The sequence below is a fragment of the Grus americana genome, chromosome Z, assembly GCF_028858705.1.
Source record: "Grus americana isolate bGruAme1 chromosome Z, bGruAme1.mat, whole genome shotgun sequence".
NCBI lineage: Eukaryota > Metazoa > Chordata > Aves > Gruiformes > Gruidae > Grus > Grus americana.
Window position 1 is genome coordinate 65,369,391 of NC_072891.1, and position 21,137 is coordinate 65,390,527.

General features: G+C 38.4%; 1 protein-coding gene across 1 annotated transcript in view; it reads right to left on the reverse strand.

Annotated features, from left to right (window-relative positions):
• Nucleotides 1–2,039: 2,039 nt before the first annotated feature.
• The window catches only part of PGGT1B (protein geranylgeranyltransferase type I subunit beta), a 40,179-nt gene continuing 21,081 nt past the window's right edge, over nucleotides 2,040–21,137 (reverse strand). Inside the window, 7 exon segments of the mRNA XM_054810148.1 lie at nucleotides 2,040–2,623; nucleotides 2,626–2,757; nucleotides 7,537–7,645; nucleotides 7,941–8,125; nucleotides 9,696–9,741; nucleotides 16,166–16,298; nucleotides 19,039–19,190. Of these exon segments, the coding sequence (XP_054666123.1) occupies nucleotides 2,577–2,623; nucleotides 2,626–2,757; nucleotides 7,537–7,645; nucleotides 7,941–8,125; nucleotides 9,696–9,741; nucleotides 16,166–16,298; nucleotides 19,039–19,190 (804 nt within the window). The 3' untranslated portion in view covers nucleotides 2,040–2,576.

The window sequence follows — 21,137 nt, forward strand, 5'->3', positions numbered from 1 at the left end:
AAGAGGTGTGACCAGCAGGTCGAGGGAGGTGATCCTGCCCCTCTACTCGGCTCTTGTGAGACCCCACCTGGAGTACTGCGTCCAGCTCTGGGGGCCCCAGTACAGGAGGGACATGGAGCTGTTGGAGCTAGTCCAGAGGAGGGCCATGGAGCTGATCAGAGGGCTGGAGCACCTCTCCTATGAGGACAGGCTGAGAGAGTTGGGATTGTTCAGCCTGGAGAAGAGAAGACTCCGGGGAGATCTAATTGCACTTCACAGTATCTGAAGGAGCCTACAGGAAAGCTGGTGAGGGACTGTTTATCAGGGAGTGTAGTGACGGGACAAGGGGTAATGGGTTTAAGCTGAAGGAGGGTCGATTTAGATGAGATGTTAGGAAGAAATTCTTTACTGTGAGGGTGCTGAGGTACTGGAACAGGTTGCCCAGAGAGGTTGTGGAGGCCCCATCCCTGGAAGTGTTTAAGACCAGGTTGGATGAGGCTTTGGGCAACGTAGTCTAGTGGAGGATGTCCCTGCCCGTAGCAGGGGGGTTGGAACTAGATGATCTTTAAGGTCCCTTCCAACCCAAACCATTCTATGATTCTATGAAAGTATCAATATTTGGGCTGTTTCCCAGCAGAGACTTAGAGTACCTTATTCAGCTCTTCTGAAATTCACAGCTACTTCCTCTAGCAGTGGGTGTACTAAATGCTAAAAACCTGGTAGACAGTTCTCCAGCAAGGCAGAGGCATGGGTAGGGATGGATAGCTACCATTACAATTCATCTTCCTTGTAACTTTACCATGTTCCAAAAACATCCCACTCTACATGGGTCAACTTGTGGCATCTGATGTCAAGGACAAGCAAATACTATTTTGAATGACTTTTACCCCAAGGGGTTGGTTTGTTTTCAATGGATGCTCTTGCTCCCATGACCTGAGAGTCTTCTGTTCAGGGAAGCTACCTCAGCCTTTGCTGCCCAACATCCCATTAAGCCCCTCCAGGAAAATGGAGTTCCCTGAGGAAATGCTGTAATGCACCCTCAGCCTGGTAGATCCTCTCTTTCAGGGACCTCTACTATGCATTTTTATTTGCAGGTGAATTTCAGGTCATCTCAGGATGTGGGGAATAAAACTGATTCCTAAGCGCTATCTTCCTCACTTTACTCCCTCATGTTGCTTGAGTCAGTACATCCCTCTTGCTTTTGCCCCCATCTGTGTATGCACTTGTCCTAGGCAGCTCAAATCCTTCCCACCATTTTGGTTCCACTCTTATTCCACATTCCCTTCCCTGTTTTTCTCTTGCCTCCACCCTCCATATCTCCCAGTTTTAAGACTCTGTTACTCTGCACCAGTCCTACTCAAGCACTCATTCCCCCTACACTACCCCAGGTCTATATCCTGTCTCTTTGGGCTCAGCAGTGGCAAATGGTGCACCAATCTGGCTTGAATGGTCTTCAGTTATCTGTTTGGAAATCCTTTAGAAAAAAGATGTGCCTTAGTGACTGGCAAGTACAAAGACATCCTGGTGTCTACTGTATGCCTGAAATGCACAAACTGACCTGCCAGAAACGCAACAGCTGCAAAGTTACTTGCTTTGATTCTGAGCAGCACTTCAAGCTTAGGAATTAAGGCACTATTGCTAAATAAGCTGAGAATGTTCATCATATCTTTAACAGTAAACTACTGCCACTTACTTTAAAGCCCAATGTTTCATTCTTTACACTGAATGGTTAAGAAACTCAGAATTATTTCACACTAAAAGGGAAATATGTATAAAAAAATAATCAGAGTGCAGTTGTACAATTTTAATGTATTGCAAAGGCTTGACTTCAGAAACAGGTTCTAATGCTACTCTGGCACATGGCTACTCATCCAAAAGACTGTGTAGAGTATCTCTTACGGACATACATCAGTATACCACACTCTTATTGAATTTCACATGAAGAAAGTATTTCAGATGAAAACTCTATGTCTGGCTAATGATCCACTGCATCTGTGTAGAAGCTACTCAGGAGAATTATGAAATCCATTTAGTAAGGCCACACAATTTTAGAAGTCCAGTATATTGAATAAAATAATTTTATTTGTATTTAGCTTGCCTTTTTTTTTTAACAAAGTTTATGGAATCTGAAAGTAGACGATAAAAGGTAACTTTTAACTGAGACTTAATATGGGAGTTCTCTACCCAAAAATATGTCAAACATTAAGATCATTAAGAACTCCAAGGTTCTGTGCTATACTGTATGATATGTAAACAGATTTTGAAAATACTTTCCTATTATATATTTTGACGCAGTATGCACAAATTTAAAAAAATAAAATAAAAATGAAGTTTAAACGCCTCAAGGGATTTCTTAGAAGTAAAGCCATTTGAAGAGCCATTTACAGTCTGTGGTGACAAACTTCTATATAATCAAAATATTTCCTTTTTTTTCACAATGCAGAATAACCTGCTGAAGGCAACTCCCTATCGAAGTGATGCCAGCAACACAGATCTGATTGTATGACTCCAGCACTTAAAAGAGCACATTGGTTATACATGGCTTTTAACCTTGGGCTACAATTATGCTACCAGAACTAAATTCAAGTCTAAATCAGTCATGTAGAGAGGTGCGTGTTGTCTGAACACTGTTTAGAGTCCTTGTTTTCCAGATCTGATGAAGGTGGTGAAGGTGCTCTGAGGTTCTCGTGCTTACATTCAGGGCGGGATGAACTTTGCTAATACCAGGTTCTCCAATTAACGACAAACCGCAGATCCCAAAGTACGCATGTAAAGCATCTGAAAGGACAGAAAAGGAAAAAAAAAAAATTATGTCAGGCTGTCACAGCCAAGCGCTCCTGGATTCCAACACCCCTGAATAATTACAGCCAAGAAAACAAACAGGTCCTACATTTTAAATGTGAGTTCTGACAGAAGAAATCAATTTCTGCTCAAAGTCACCAGTGTGAACTGACAGTCTGCAATCTCTAAAACTAGAGTCTAGTTTTGTTTTATAACAGTTCTTGCCCACTACTTTATTTCCTCTAACTGCTCAGGCCAAACAGCAAAAGAATTTGAAGAGCTGGAAATAATTTCTGTACACAAAGCAGTTATTTTTCCACAAACATTAAACAATTTTTTGACTGATTACTTGATGAACAGCTGACTAATAAAACACTAAGTGCCAATAGCTGCCAAACAGCAAGATTTAGAAGTAAGAAAGAAGTCATCACTTTACCTAGCTCCCCCCCTTCCTGAAAGAATACTCTAAGGATAGGAATGAGGTGGCTTGATCAGCCATAACAGATGACTGCCACCAAAAAGGGATGCTCTTCTTCCCCTGTCCCATGCTGCTCCTGCTGCCTACCTTATACCAGCACTACATCTTGCTGAACACCCTCCATGACCTAAAGCAATTGAAAAAACATGGAAGAAAATTAACCCAAGCAGGAGAAAATGGACAGTTTTCTGACATTTTAGTGAATTAAACTGGTTTGCAGACGGTTTTGATACACACCAAAGCTAGTGCAAAAAGGAGAAGGGACGTGCAGCTGTACTTGGGGAAGCTGGGAGGAAGAGAAGTGAGCCTGCCTCCTCTGGGCAGCAGCAAGCCATTAGATTGGATTATCTGCCCATGAAATCACAGGCTAAAGATGGAAAGAGGATGTGAACTTCATGTGCCCCTTACAAATTCTCGACATTTAGTAATCTTTTGGAGGTATCAGTAAATTGACAGTTCAAGAAAGTATCTGGACAGAGAGACTCTGGAAGAAGGTTTCTGCTTATCAGCATTAACATGCAGAGAAAAGCATCCTCAGCAGACAGAGCCCCTACTGACCTTGCAGAAAGTATGTCACGCAAGGAAACCTCAACTTCAGGAAGTATAGTATATTAACCCCTGTGGACAGCTGCACTGATATGCACTAGAAAACATACACAAACCTAAATACCTGTATATGGCTATGTGGCTGGTTTAACTGCAAAGTTCAACAGTTTGGCAAATCCACGCTGACTTAATACTGAAATTAGTTCTAGACAAAACATACATATGCAGCCTGTGTACTCCTCTGTTTCAAGCTGTGAAATACACCGAGCTTTTCAAGGTCAAAAAACATAGGTCCAAATATTTTGTTTCATAAGTAACAAATATAGAATGCAGCATGCAATCTCGCACCTGCTTGGCTACTGTCTTAAAAACATAACAAAGTAAGGTGTATTTATACTTCTACAAGAGCAAATCTCACTTCAATGTTTTCCATGCAGTGACTGTGAACAGTCATTTTCATCCTCTCACTCTTACGTTAAATCTTTTGATCTTTCTCTTGCAAAACCTATAATTCACAGGTGCTTCCAATTCTTTTACACTGTGTATCATTTAAAAATAACAGGCAAGATGCATCAGAGTTGAGGCATGACCTCTTGGGGCATGCAGCAGTACATCTAGTAATTTAAAATAAAAGTTTATTTAAATCTAGTCATGACTTATGCACAAGTCTGAAGAACAACACAAATCGCTCAGGTACGTACGTGTTCTAGTGAAATGTTATGGATTAACCCTGGTAGGCAGCTAAGCACCGCACAGTTGCTTGCTCATGTCCCCCCCTCCACTCCCAGTGGGAGGAGAGGAAAGGAACAGTAAAAGTGAGAAAACTCATGGGTCAAGATAACGACAGTTTATAGGGAAAGCAAAAGCTGTGGGTGCAAGAAAAGCAAAATAAGGAATTCATTCACTACGTCCCATCAGCAGGCAGGTATTTAGCCACTTCCCAGAAAAACACTGCAGCTCCAAACATCTCCCCACTTCCTTCTTCTTCCTCCAGCTTTTATGGCTAAGCACAATGCCACGTGGTATGGGGTACCCCTGTGGTCAGTGGGGTCAGTTGTCCTGGCTGTGCCCTGTCCCAACTTCTTGCGCACCCCCAGTTTGCTCACTAGTAGGGCAGCGCAGGAAACAGAAAAGGCCTTGATGCTGTGTAAGCATTGCTCTACAACAGCTAAAACATCAGCTGTTTTGACACTGTTTTGGTCACAAATACAAAACACAGCACCATGTGGGCTGCTAGGAAGAAAATTAACACCATTAAACCACATTAATATGGTTTAATGTTTGTCACAAGCAGCATTAATACAAGGCAGCAGATCTAACTGCTTAACATGAAAGACTTGGGAAAAAACTACGTATCAGTCACTTGTAAACAAAGAACAAATACAGTATGTGTTCAGTTCTGTTTTGAAGTATAAATCTCCCTACTAAGCCAGTGTCCGTGCCTGCTTTCTAAAACAGTAATACTACTACTACAATTATATTCAGAAGATTTTTCAGACAAAAGTTTTTCCTGTATTTGACAACCTGCAGATAAACAAAACAACAGTCATGTCCTGATTCACTTTGTTATGCTCATGTTTTCAGAGGATTACTAGCATTTAAGAGTCTTGTGACTTTTTAAATTTATTTTCGAAGGCAAGAAAGTTTTCTAAGCTCACTGCTCCATAAGCACGCTGGTCCAAACACTATTTTAAATCAAGAAAAAGTTTCAAATAATGCTACTGGCCTCCAGAACCAACAGTGTTTCATATCTGTTAGCATGGGAACTTTAGGACTATGAAAGAATGTTTCTCTGAATCATCAGTTGTGAGAAGTTACTTGCAACTTTGGAAGTCCATGTAATATATAGGATATCACAAGCTGTTTTCTGCAATTTCTTCTAGTCTTCTTCCTAAAACCAGTATTGCCCAGCAATGACAGGTTGACTATCCAAATTTAAACAGAGCTTTTATAAAGTAGGAGCTACAGAAATTCAAATTCTGAATCCATCATAGAAAGCACCTTTGAAAAAAATGGCATATTCTTACTTTGCAAACTTTCCCTGGAATATTCTGTCACATCTGAGTTTTGCAACAAAACCAAATTGAGGCCACTGTTATCAGCTTTACAAATGCTAAATGCTTCAAGGAGAATGAATCATTTCTGTACATATTCAGTCTCAACAGAACTATTAACTCATTTGCCAGATGACCCATAGCACTTGTGTTACCTTCACATTTTGCATTTACACTGAAGTCAAGACGACTGTGTACACGTAATCAACAGTATGCTTTTGAGAACAACTGAGCTGCACAGATGCTTCATGTTAGTAAAATGTGAGATCTTTATTGCGGAGACATACAATGATCAAAAGACAATTTGCCTTCCAGATACTAGACTGAGCCTGTAGGAAGCTCAGCTGTGTATATACGACAATGAAATCACAGTTCCATAGAAACAATCTTTACAATGCTGCATTAATAGTCATTCTTCACATTAGAACTGCATTAACTTTTCACTCTTTCTTCAAAACATTGAACACAGACTTAGGTCACCATCTGCCTGAGGAAAGAATGCTGCAATAAGCCCACCTATCACGACAAAACAAAAGAGAAGGCAAAATCTTGCTTTATAGGCAACAGCAGCGTTCAGGCTGGCACACCACACAGATCAAAGGAAAACAGCTTTATTGCTAGTCTTGCCTTTCTCAAATCTTATCTCAAACAATCACAGCTACGCTGAAAGACAGGCTAAGAAACTTGGCACATGACTGGGGTTTTAAACAGATTTTTTTAATTTCTAGCTCACTAAGTAAATGGTTCATCAAGATGAACAAGAAATATTTCCTCCAAGTGATACAGAGCGATCTATATAAAGCAGAGTAAATACAGCTAAGTCCTCAGGAATCCTAAGCTGGTTTTCAGGGGAGTGGGAGGAACACATCTATCACAAGCACTGTATTTTCAGTGCGGGTCTACTTTGAAAAATTTTCAACTGTTGTTCAGAATGAAATGATGAAAAGCTAAGATATCAGGGCACAGATTCTGAACAGACACATCCTTTGTTATGACTAAATTTTTATCTTATTTGGTCGGTTTACAGACTGTTTATATTCCCTGAACAAAATGCCACTGGGCAACACTACTGGTACAAGGTTCGTTTTCACAGGTTTGCAATACGTTTGTTGAATTCTAACATTTTTTAAAATTATGTCAAATTAAACGATTTTAGCTTCAAGTTTTTGACTACTTCAAATTATCCACTTCCAAAAGGGTAATAATTAACTTTCAGATATACTACATATAATTGCTATGTGCAACTACAATCTGTAAATCATAATATGTAACTATGTAAACTTTGACTATTTTTACGTACATTGCCATCTTCTGAATAAGCTTAAAGGATTCCTTTATTAAGGAAACAAATGTTTTGAATTATTTTACTCAGACGATTTACAAGGACACCCACTGCACGATATTCCCTTTAACTACAGGTAAACACATACGGAAAGGCTTGTCCAGCTCTAAATAGGCAGTAATACTCTTTTAGCAATAATCTAAACAACAACAGCTCACTTGCTCTGTGGCTAAACAAGGAAAAACCATACCTCTCTCCACATAAATCACAAAAATCTCATTGTATTTTAAGGGGCTTTTTCCATTTTTTGAAGGAGACTGAGGAGAAAACTTCCTTTACGCCTCTCAGATGTCTGACTGCTGGAACGAATTTCTAACTTAGAAGACACTCACCAAAATTTTGAAAAGTAAATTTACCTGGATGGCTATCTGGCCACTTGGCAAATCCACCAACAAGGCGATCTTGAGTTGACAGGATGTAATTTCGGTTTTTCTCAAAATTTGTATATTGGAATATGTTCAAGAGCTGAAAAGAAATTAGACCATTACGGTAATAATCTAAATCTTAGTATATTTTTAATACTAAAATATAATGCCTATTTATGAGATAAGCAGTGATAGCAGATAGCACTAATCTGGTAAACCTCCATAGCACTAATCTGGTTAACCTACATTTTTGTGAGATGAAAGACATTTATAGTGATCTGTGCATCTTCATGCACTTGTGTCAAATATGTAAATCTTTCAAGCAAAGAAGAAATACGATGCTTAAAGAAATCAAAATGAGTCAGTAACTATCCTGTAGCTGTTCTGTACTCTACCTTCAATGTTGCTCCCACCCAAAAGGAATAGCAAGTGTCTACAGGTTTGTTGGGTCGTCCATGGTAGCCATTCTGTTGCCTCATTATACACCACCTTCTTATTCTGTTCAGTTCTTTTTCCGAAAAAACTTCCTCCAGTTTACCCATCAAACACAGCGATGCAATACCACAAAACGTAGAGCCACCTGTGAAGAGAGAATTCTTTTTGCAATGGTTTGATACCCAGATTTTCACTGAAGCCTGTATGATCTCAGTCAGAACTTTAACTAGGGTAGTAACAATTAAATCAATGAATTTTTATAAATATGCAAGTATTAAGTCTAAAATCCAAATAAATAAAAACACTTTAGTTCAGCACACATGTCAAAGGAGACAAAAACCTCATCCCAATTCTTGCACAAATAAACCTGAATTCATTTTCTTAAAGCTGGATTGCCCCTCAGTGCTGTGCAATTTACATTACACAGTGGTCCAGAAATAAGTAAACTGCAATGCAACAGAAAACATTTCTTCATAAGTAACTTAAAAAAGAAAGCTACTGGGATGCCAACAATCGGACTGAAGCAAAGATGCCAAAGGCAGTCTCAGACACAATCCCCAGAGGATATAAACAGACAGAAGTGTCTGATGAGCAGAAAGAAAATTAAGGAAAAAAGAAAGGCATGGTTAATACCATAAAAAGACTGCTGGACTCTCATGGTTGTAATAAACACAAATTATGCTTCTAAGGAATTTTTTGTTGTCAAGGAAACTGCACAGTAAAATGTGAAATTAGAAGAGAAACTCATGTTCTTTGTCTGTGTATCATGGCCATCACTTTTTAAAGCCCATCAAGACATTATGAGTCTATTACCTGATATGATAAAATTACAGCCTGGGAAAGACCACAAGCCAGCTATTGATACAAGACCTGGGGCCCAAAGTTTCTTACACTATCCTGATGCTAGAAGACCCCAGGAACTCTAAGGTTATTTTCATTCTGGTGCTGAAATGCAGCAGGAGAAGGATGCTGAAGTAATGCTATCTGTTATCACTAGCATTCTACACTTACTTAGTTAACTAATTTGTTAAATATGTAGGGTATAATTTAAGTTCTTCAACTTTATCCATCCTGCAGGATGAAAACAGATGCAATCCTATCAAAGCTCAACAGTAAGGATAAAGCTAGCAAACATTTGATAGATTTATTATCAGTCACATACAAGTCAATAGTTTCTCTGTCACAAGCAGACCACTACTTCATGGCACAGAAACATTGTGTTTAAAAATACCAGTCTCTTGGGAATTCCTATCTTCCCAACTAACAAAAAATAACTGCCACTTCAAGATTTGAGAGCCCAATGAATGCTGTAATCTATCAGAGGAAACGTTTCTAGGTTTTACTAAAAGCTGCTGAAATTGGAGATTGTCAGGTGCATTGCACAAAATCTCTTGCAGATAAATCCAGAGCAGCAATGGTACATGTGGAAAAAGTTTGTTCTGTCAGCCAGAGATGAGAACCACAGCCAACACCTTTCAACAAAACATTCAAGAGGTAAGATTCATGGAGTTGATATATTAAGAGCCCATCTGGCCTGATATTAAGCTGGAACTAAGGGAAGAAGACAGATGATATTCTAAAGCATGTTTCAAGATTTACTGCTCCTCATCCCACTTCCTTAAAATAAGAAAAGAAGGAAAGGCATGACCTGCACCTCTTGCAGCATTTTCAAACCCAGTCTTAAAAATAGGCATAGAACATTTTAACATTCTTACCATGTGATTCTAGTCCAGCTCCCTGTGCCAGGCCGTTATCATAAGACTGAAGGGAAAAAAAACCCCACAAACCAGTTACTTTAAAACCAAATCACTTTCATAGACATTGCAATTTCTCAGTTTACTAGCAAAATTATAATCAGACCATAACCATCATTTCAACCTGATTAAATTCTGAACCTATGCCTCAAAAAGCTCTTGGCACAAAACAGTTAACAAATCAGCCTTGTTTCAATGCAGGCAGCTTTTACGACTTTCATGGAGTTCATTTTAGTTTGTGACGTATGTTAAAATGGGTAAACATGTCTTTGCCAAAAAGGGAAAGAATGTGATGCAGACAGCCATGAAATACAAAAATACACAACAAAAACACAACAATTTTTTTGTCTTTATAAAAAGAGAAAATGGGTATGTAATTCCAAACAAAATTAAATGGACAAATTAAATCTGTCTCTAACCCAAAAGCTGGTTAACATACAAAACGGCAAAATGTAAGGTACTACTGTGTGTACAATACTCAAGTACAAGAAATGCTTTAGTAATGAGCAAGAACATTAGGCTTTAAAAAAGACTGGGGAGAGGAGAAACCAGAAGCGACAACATCATAAAGCATACTATTGGACTAAACTTAACCTGCTCTAGAAAATATTATTGTTAAAAAATATCTTAACAATGCTGAAAAATCACTTTAAGTGAAAGAAAAAGGCGAAACTTGAGTCTGACAAACAAAGCACCAAGAATATAGTACACCTGTGTTATGAGCAATCTTGGAGCAGATGGTATCTTATATGTAAGAATAACAATGTTTCTTCCCTGAAAATTCATTAAATCATTTTGCATGATAAGAAACAAGAGATCAGAGTAAGCAACTCATAAAATGGAAAATGTTTATTTTACAAGAGTTCATAGAATACTTAATAAATAATCACTGGACAAATACCAAGCTGATAAGTAGCAACAAAAATGAAATTTAACTTTTCAAGTTCAATTACACAGGTCCTATATCTTCTATATTAACTGCTCAATTAATGATTGGTTCAATATCTGAACAGACAGTTAGAAAGCAATTTTAACCGCCCCCCACCCCTGACACTAACTAGGAATTTCTCCTGTTTTCTAGAAAACATTTACCAGTGGCTAGTAGATACAAGACACCTTGACAGACCGCTAATGACTCCTGTAGTTCTAACCAAAGAATGGCTACAGGAGCTAGCATGTCTTTAGGAATGACCTAAGGATTATTTTGTAGATCTGTTTTTAAAGCTGACATAGGCAAGAAAAAAGAAAACAGAAGCACACACAGAGGCTACATTAAAATTATATTCCTCAGTTTTTGAGTTGTTTCTGCAAGTTGAAGCAACTATAAAGACTAACAGCTGATACATACACTTCAAGCTGCAGCTTGACCTGAACCAGTCGATTTTAAGTAATCCCTGCGAACATCTGAACATTGAAACACGCAGTGTAAAGTTACTTTAAACTCCTTGCACTGCCATTTGAGAATGCAATCCAAATGTGCTACCACACTCCACAGGCCCATTAATTGCTAAGCAAAGGCAAGCTGATTAACAAAGCTATGCTGGCAAAGCTAATTAACTCTACAAACAGTAATTGTAAGAGGAGGTGGTTTGCTTTATGTATGACAAACTAATTAGCTCTGGAGAAAAGCTGTTAAGTGTGCATCCCAGTGTACAATGTTGGGCTGCACAATTAGCTTGAAAATTTAATAGACAATAGTCGACCTTTGGCTGACTGGTGCCTATTTATTTACGCACAGCAGCTGCTCTTTCGGGACTTACGTGCATTAAAGATTTAGGGAAATATTTTTCTTTCTTTGTCCTTTTGAAAAGACTCAGGAAATTATATGCAAAAGAGGCTCTAGGTTACTGCAACATGTAAACTGCATAATTAAACACTATCATCAGGAAATGTGTAAAGCCATTTGGGTGCAACCTTTGCTTCACAGTCTACATGTTTCACAACCAGCTTAATTATATCAACAGACCCACATACCTGCATTTCAAGAGGACTCCACTATACTTGAAGAAGCTAGAGAAGATTTAAAACTTTTTGCAATATCTCTACTTAAAAAACAAATTTGCTGTAAACCAAGCAATATTACAAAGAGCAGTATTTTAGAGTCTGTGGAAGTAATTAAAAATTTCAGCATCTCAGTGTCTGTTGTTTTTTGATTAGTGGTGTATCAGACTTTGACTGTGAAAGGCAAAAATCAACCTATGCTGATAAAAATTGTGTGATTGGAACCTATTTTACTGACAGTAAAACTGATTGGGAATTATTTTTGTCATCAGTATTGTATAAACACTTTTTAGTCAAGTCACAACAAGAGGGCCATCCATTCCGTATGAAGATTCAATTCTTTTTTAACATGATTACTTTTCCGAATAAAGCAACACCATTGTTTCATGTTCCAATCTTCTGCTGTTCTTGACATGCCTAATGACACAACCCCCCTCCATCCTTCAGCTATAATGAATTATCTCTGTCACAATTTTTATACTGCATCACTAAAGAGAATAAATTCCAAAGACTAAGCTAAAAAATCCAGGAGCTTATTACAAAGATTACTGTGTTTAACCAGTCATGTTACTCTCCATCCAGATTAGTTGCACTAATGCATGTATGCCAATTTGAATAACTAAAAAAAAAGTTTGTGAACTATCACTTGCTTCATCTATGTGCAAATGATGACATATGATAGTAAAACAAAACCACACCTTTCTGTCACAGCAGTTTACTACTAAGCAATGCAATTTCTTCTGTTTTGTAATTAATGGGAGTACCAGAATGAGGTAATACTGTAGCAAAAGAGGAATAAACATTTGTCAGAAAATCTACAGCACTATTCACTGTATAGTTAGTTATAGAAGGAATAATAAATGAAATAATCTCAATTAGAATTTACTTTGAATTGTAATACAAAATCTTAACAGGAGAAATGAAGCTAATATTCTTGGATACCACATTTCATATTAATTATATTTATTTAAGAAATACACTTTAAGAAATATTTAGTTTGTGTGACAGGTAATTGAATTGGAATCCATCTCAAGAAGGGTCATGGAAAGAGATTAATGAGAGGAAGGAACAACTACCACTGTGAAATGATTTTCACAAAGGACTATTCCCCGAATGTTTGAGACTTCTTCAGACACATCTTCAACTCTGCGATGTGACCATGTAGGATGCAAAGATTTTGTGTACTTGCCTAGAAGTGCCAGACACTTTGCAACTGAGTAAGTGCACTGAAATATTGGTCTGAACAAGCAGTGCACACCCAGAAAACCCAAACAAAACTAGTGTACATGTGCATACCAGTGAATTAGCAGTATACCAATGCTTTTAAAAAAGTCCTACTGAACACAGTGTGTAGTCAATCTACTAATTCATACCAAACCTGGGCAAAAATAGAGCATCTCTTGTTACACATTAGCATCTGCTAAGACTGCCTACAGAACACTGCTTACAGGATCTCTTAAAGTTACTCTTGGAGCTAGCCAGGAAAAGACCCAGTCTTTGTGATAAGCCACAGTGTCTTCTGGACTTTGACCATGCCCAGACTCCAGCTTTACTTCACTGGTCAACTGAGGTATTGAGCCCTTCTAAGAGGTCTTGTTCCATTCAGGCTTCAATTATTACTATTATTTTTTTAAAGTGGTGTCAATTTTCCCAGTAGGAACGTAACAACTGGAATTTGCAGGTACAAATGCTAAGGTTCTAGAAGCAAACTATAAATTTGGTTCAAGATCACTGTAGACAGGAATCTCCAGTGCTGTTTCACAGCTCCAAACTTTCAAAAAATCTCCACTTGCCTGGTCTACCAATGGCCTCATATGATGCTCTCTAGTTCTTGTCTTAGAAATAATTACTCCCTGCTCACTTCACCTTTTCAGTGCTACATATTACTTTACATACCTCTGTCATACTCCACATCTCACGTCCAGAATGAAGAGTCCTAGTAATATGAAATGCTCCTTTTATACAAGCTGGTTCATACCTCTGACAATTCAACTCAACTTTCTTTGTAACTTTTCCAGTTCCACAATATCCTTTGGGACAAAAACTGCACTGAAGTGTACAAAATCATAAACTAAGAGTTGATGTATAGAAAACCACAGTGAGGATTTTGCTCTTTGGTTTCATTCTCTATTCTTTCTTAATATTTGATTTTCCTTTTGTGTCTGTGCTAAGCTATCTGACTAAAGGCTAATCCAGTAAACACAAGGATCAGAGAAGGAAGAACCCTCCTGACCTAATCAGTGAAAAGTGAACACCCTGACCCGGCTGCTCCCTCAGACTGTGAAAGGAGAACAGATAAATCATCATCCCTGGGTGAAACCCACCAAAAGGAGCCAGGAAGGATCCTCTCACCCTGAAAACCCATGCTAACTGAAGTGAGCTACTAACTACTGGGGTACAGGGGCTCTTATGGGATGCAGGGGAATAAAATTTTGGGATTGTATAAAACTTGTTACAGGGTGTTTTCTGGGGAAAGCAGGGGTTGTGCACAACTTATTATGGGATGGCTAGGTAAAGGACCAACGGTGAGAAAGGGAAATATCAAAGCAGACTGGGGAGGAACAAGCAAGGGAAAACAGAGGGAAAAGGGGGATAAAAGGTGCTAGTAGAGTGTGAACAGACTGCTGGTCCGTATGCTTGTATGATTGAGCCCTGCCCTTGACCACCTCGGCCGGTCCAATACTTACTAATCCCATTTTTAACTATCTTCTGTGGACCTGCACTATCTATTCCCACTGTGTGCGCATGTGAATGCTAGCAAACTTTAGTTCCAAATAGCTTGTGGGTGAGACAGGTGGTCTGAGTACCAGCAACCGGAGTGGGATGACAAACCTCAGGGGCTTGTAGGCTGACCTGCTAGAAGTGGGGGAGACATGGGCTCTGGGGGACAGCTGTTGGATGGACTGTCGGCATCAAGCACAGAATCAAGGCTATCTTTTTTTTTTCCACTTCACCACCCCTGCAGCGAGAAGGCTGGAGGTGGGGAAGAAGTTGGGAGGGGACACAGTGAGGACAGCTGAACCCAACCGGCCAAAGGGATATTCCATATGTTGTAACCTCATGCTCAGCAATAAAACTGAGGTAGCAGAAGACGAAGGGGTGGGGAAGAGGGAGGTGTCTTCCAAGGTAGCTGATGTGTGGAGACTGGCTGGGCATTGGTCTGCTTGTGGGAGGCAGTGAGTGACTGATTGCCTTTGCATCACTTGGGGTTTTTCCTATTTTCTTCACTTAGCTAACTGTCTCTACCTTGATCCATGAGTTTCCTTGCTTTTGTTCTTCCTGTATCTGTCACCTGTCCTGCTGAGGGGTGTTGGGGAGAGTAAGCAGAATAGAAACATATTAGAAGGCATTAAAAGCAAATTAGGTGTGATAGTATAAAGTTTTGTTCATACGCTCAATTCCAGTATGCAGGCTAATGTCATGAATGCACAATGTATGAATTAGATTGATTTTAAATTTTTTTAAAAAGAACATATGAAGAAAATTATGTTCCTAACCAGTGTGCCAGAAAGCTTCTTGTGATGTACAGTAGGAAATGTTTATGCATCTACCTACCTCCTTAAAAAATAAACAAAAAATAAAAACCAATTTGGTTTGAAGCAGGAAATTAAGTCTTTTTTAGACTTGTTTCTCACTTAAATTTTACAATCTCACTGCTGGCAGCAACTACTAAAACATACTGGTTTACAACAGAAGTTGTATGTCATCATAAATTTGGCTCTTTTTTGTGGATTGGAAGATTTTACTATGTATATTTACTCACATTCAGGGAACTGTAGTTTTCAAGCTTACTCAGCTTCTTTGAACAACATTTATTTTAATCTTGGAAAATAAAACTCAATTAAACTAAGAAAAACATAATGAAAAAACCCTGAGAAGTCTTTTACTCCAACCAAATATGGAGACAACTTGCACAGACACAGAAAAAAATGTGTATATAATACACATTCCAAACATCTAATAAATAAATAATGAAGTGCATGTCTGGAAACACTTATTAAGCTTGACCTAATGTCAATAATTAGTTTCTCCTTTGATTCTGTATCTCGTTTAAAAAGCAGGACTACAGCTCATTGAAATGTGAGGATTTCATTGATGCAGTGCTTTATTTATGTTATAGGAACATCAGGACCCAGTTTTCAAAAACTTGCTTTCAATTTTAAACGGAGTTTTAAAGAAAAAATATCAGATTTAATTTTCAGTGAACATACCAAATAAACATACACACTATCTTGCTAGTACACACATTACAATGAAAATACAAATGCAAAAACCAATATACCTTTTCATTTTTAACTCACTAAAATAGGAACAGAAAAGAAATAAATTACCATAATATTTCAATTTGGATGGAGAGATTTTTAGTCATAGTTAAGAAATAAAGCTAGTAACTTTAAAATGTAGTAAGAAATAACACTGCGAATACTCACCATACTCCTTCTAATGTAGTCTATTGCTTTTTTCACATCCATGCCTGACCAGTTATCGAGCATGTAGCAGATGCAGGAAGCACAGTACACAAACCTCATATCATTCTCACTTCCTTCCAGCACTGCACAGAAACTGAAAAAAATGTTTCTGCCATTATACACTGTACAGCCTGGTATATCAGAAAATACGAGAAACAGTTTAAGGAATTGCATAAGTTTCCCCTTCAGAATGAGTTACTTCTACTTACAGTATCCACATAAATATAACCCAAAGCTATGCTAGATTTTCTTTACAGAAGACGTGATTCTAACTAAGCCAAGAAAAATTAGTAGAATTATTAACAGTTAGGGGCTTGGGTGATTTTATTTCCAGCAGTATAATGACACTGATATTCATTCTAAGATGTTAACGCTTACATTCTTTCACCTATCACAGCTTATGCTGGTGTGTGAGTTAATCATTTCAACATTTACTATTCTTGGCAGAATTCTTTGCTTCGTGGAAAACTTGATAGCTCACAAGTTTTTCTTTCCTGTCTGCAACTTCAGGATCAGTTTTCCATGTACGTACAAATGTAATTGCTATTATTATGGTGATAATAACCTTCAATGTAGGTTTGATTTCTTATGGCTACAATCTTTCCAAAGTTTATGAACATTTCAGAGTTGTGGTATCTGGGTTATCTAGGTACAATTCTGTGCTCTCTCTGAGACCCTCAAAATGAAGATGAATGCTGTGATTTGCTGCTTGTCAAGCCTCTATTTGATTCAAAGAGCTAATTAGAATATTTTAATGAATTAACCATTTGCAAGAAGCCAGCACAACAGAGTATCTTCATAAGTCCACCTGACAGATCTCCTCTAAAAAAAAGGAAAGGAAAAAAAAAGGTACTTCTGATTTTAAAGGTAGCTTTGTAAGACTATCACCACTATGACACCCTCTCTTTGACCCTGCAATTCAAGTATGCACCCCACTATCTTCTTGCATAGAAAAGCCTCCAGCATTTACTGGGAGAAACTTTCATCTCTCCTAATCGCAATGGTGCCAGGCCCTGCTCTTTGCAGCTCAGGTGGGGACGAACTCTATTGCTCTCTATGGCACAGGACATTCTGGGAAACTTAAGATCTGCCAGTACTATGTCCTCAGGGGACAACTGTATTGATTGTTATCCAGATATTTCAAATCACGTTCAGCTAAGGTAAGACAGAAATACACACATTTATTCACAACGTAAAAAAAGACAACATAACTACATTTATATTTAGGTTTTGTTTCTTCGCATGTCTTTTATTAACTAAGACTAGCACACTTATACTAGAGTAACAGAAAAATGTTTCTTTTCCTCATTCAGCTAACTTGCTGCTTCCACCTGGACAAGATGGTAGCTCAAGTTCTGGCCTTTGCACTTCCTTCCCCTTTGGTGCAGTAAAAGTGGTTTTCATAGGTATGGAAATGTCTGTCACACTAGAAATTGACTCCTGCCGCAGCAACAATTCTATACCAGAGATGTGCAAAGCACTCTCCTTTCCCTCTAGGGGCTAGCTGGCATTCTTCAGCAAGGCATATAAAACACAGGATTGTATATAAGAGTTATCAGTCTGTACATTAAAGCCACACATTATACAAATGTGTAGAAAAGGTTAACTGCATGTAGCTTATTACTGTAATCAGGCAAGATGACAAGTAACTACTTAAGATGCTAGTGGGTTGGGAGCTAGCATATTCCTTTTGGATCGACTTTAACAACAAAAATGTCCGACATAAAATAGGAATGCTTAGAGCACTGGAACAGGCACCTTCACATGCCTGAAGAAACTGCAGACTACAGCAGATCAACAAATACATGTATATCTATCTGCACGCACGCATTAGGACTTGGCACATTAAGGTCGGTCTGCTGTTATAAATGACAGAAAATTGTACATCATATAGTTCATATTCACTGCTTACATTCTGATCATTCTGGTGTTTTGCATTTTTTTTTCTTTTTAAAAAACATATGCAACACTGCATTTTAATAGTTGTGGTTAAAAAAAGAGTAGTTTTAATTATAGGAGATGTCAGGGTGATACAAAGATATATGACCAAAACAAAAGCTTTCTTAACTCATAAATGGTAACAACAATTTCCTTGGGAAGTCAAACATAACTCCTTTAGGAACAACATTTCTATAATTCTGCATTTCTTAAAGTACTCTTTCAAAAATTACATTCAGTAAAATTTAACAACACAGACAGATCATTTGCCCTAGCGGAAGTTTTCATTAGCTACCAGCTTCAGCTTGCATTAAAAACAATCTACCAAAAGAAACAGATCAAGAGGTATATACCATCTATTAAAAATGCATGCAAAAAGGATGAATCTTACAATGAAGTTTAGTAATACTGTACTTGTATCACAAGTAATACATAGGCTAATTTATCCTGTATTTCAACATCTTGAATCTCTCAAAACTAAATAAAGCTCATCCTCCAACAAAGCAGAGCAAACATCAAGACAACAGTGTTCCAGGGCCCTGCAAAAACCAGAGAATATGAACACAAAAAACCTCACTTATCTAAAGGACAGAGCAGAAAAACTACTATCCCCAAGACATAAACCAATCCATTAACTTTCCAGTAATAATTATCTACGATTGTAAGCAAAAATTGTCATTCTCTAACATGAAAGCAATCTGTAAACAAAGTGCTGTCTGGCCCTGTAAAAGGGCATGTGTTCTATTACTTATACCTATTAACCACAAAAGTATTTTCTAATACTAAGAAAACATTATACAGCTATTTTAATAAAAAACATCTTTCTTATGTTTCATTCCACACATGGGTTTTCTATTAACCCTCTGGAGAGTTGTAGAATATAAAATATCTTTTACCTTCCATCCTCCAGCTGGAGAGCTCTCAGTCCTGCCAGTAAGGCATTTTTATTTACTCGACTTAAATCATCTCCAAGAATAACCAGACATGACAGACCTGTGTAAGTCATTGCTATGTGCCCACTATCATAGGGATGAGATATCCCTGGACCCTAGAAAAAGGGGGGGAAAAATAAAAATATTGAAACATCAGATTACAGTCAAGCATTCATTTATAAAAAATAATTAAGAAGTAAACAAAGTTATCTTCCCCGTTAAACTGAAGGCATCCCACTCAACTTTTCTGAATCAAATGAAGCTACTTCATAGCTCTGCTACCCTTGTAAACAGTTGGTCAGTAGGAAGCTTTGGAACAAAGTTTTGCCAAGACTGATACTTATGCAAGACTTAAGCAAAGAGGCGGGATGTGCTCAATTGTACCTAAGTTTATCCTGACACACCACTGGGCATTAGCTTCCTGGCAGCTGGGTAAGCACTGTTAGACAGCCGAAACTCTGGAGAGTTTCCACAAAGACTTTATAATCTAATGATCTACAAGTAGAAAGCAGTGTGAGGGATTACTAGTAATCTCTCAGTCAATTGAAGCAATACCAAATTAGCTTCTCATCAATTTTCATGTCTTTTCTAAAACAATAATCAGAGCTTAAACGAAATATTTATACAGTAAATAATGTCAACTGGGAAGCTAAGATGAGACTTAAAGGCTGACTAGTCACACAATACAAATCGCAATAATGGGTGGGGGATTGATAAAGCTGTGCTAAAATTATAATTTTTCCTTCTGATATTTTATAGGCACATCCTGGACTGTTCCACTTCACGACAACAGAAACCACATGTAACAAGATGACCTTGGATACTTGGGACGGTTCAGTTTGGAACAACTGGAAGACAAGGTTTTTAAACAAGATAAAAGCTATTTGTCTCTACTGAGCAGCAGAGACAATAAAGCTTTTAAACCACATTTAACTGGGATTATTGCCTAGTTAGCAGCCATTGCTATTTTGCAATTCATTCTAAAAACACATGCAAAAAGTAGTATACAAACAAATTAAAGAAGATTATGTTATATGTATGTGGTATTTTTCAGGCAAGTCACACTTATTTCCAAAGCCAAGAAGCTTTGCTTCTAATAAGAAACTGGGAGAAAAATACTTATTACCCATTAGGCAGCAAGGGACTGTTCTTACGCAAGAGAATCACAGTTGGGAAAGGGGAGCACAAAACAAGGTGAAAGTGGCTGCAGCTGAAAAAGTGCTTGCTATGCAACAGAGAAGGGGAATAAGGGAATGAATACTGAGCTGCATCTCCTCTCCCTCATTTCCAGCCCTGGACTCTCTGCTGAGAAGAGGGCACAAATCTGAATGGCTCCCACTCCTACCCCCATCACTGTCTCCTGCCCTGCACGTCCCCCAGCGACACACCAACAGTCACAGAGTGGCTGAGGTGGGAAGGGATGTCTGGAACTCATCTGGTCCAACCTAGAGCCGGGTGCCCAGCACCATGTCCAGGAGGCTTTTGAACATCTCCAAGGATGGAGGCTCCACCAGCTCCCTGGGCACCCTGTGCCAGTGCTCTGTCACCCTCACAGGGAAAAATTGTTTCCTGATGTTGACAGGGAACCTCCTGTGTTTCAGTCTGTGCCCATTGCCTCTGGTCCTGTCTCTGGGCACCACTGAACAGAGCCTGGCTACGTCCTCTTTGCACCCTCCCTGCAGGGATTTGTATACATTGATGGGATCCACCTGAGCCTTCCCTTCTCCAGGCTGAAAATTCACAGCTCTCTCAGCCCTACCTTGTAGGAGAGGTGCTCCAGTCCCAGACAGACTTCCCCATGGGGCATCCCACAGATGGAGGACAGCTGTGCCCTCAAACGGCTTAGAAAAAGCTACTGTAGTTATGAAACATGTTTTTCTAACTTGAGTAGATGACAAGCTTTAATCCCAGAAGAAAAAACTTGGCCTATCGTACCAATTATAGGCATTCTAAATCTAACAGAACTAAAAATCTTCCTTTCAGAATACCCTCCCCTTAAAGATTTTATTATAAGCAGCTTAACCCTTGTGATGCATTAACTTACTTCATATGTAAAATTCTTC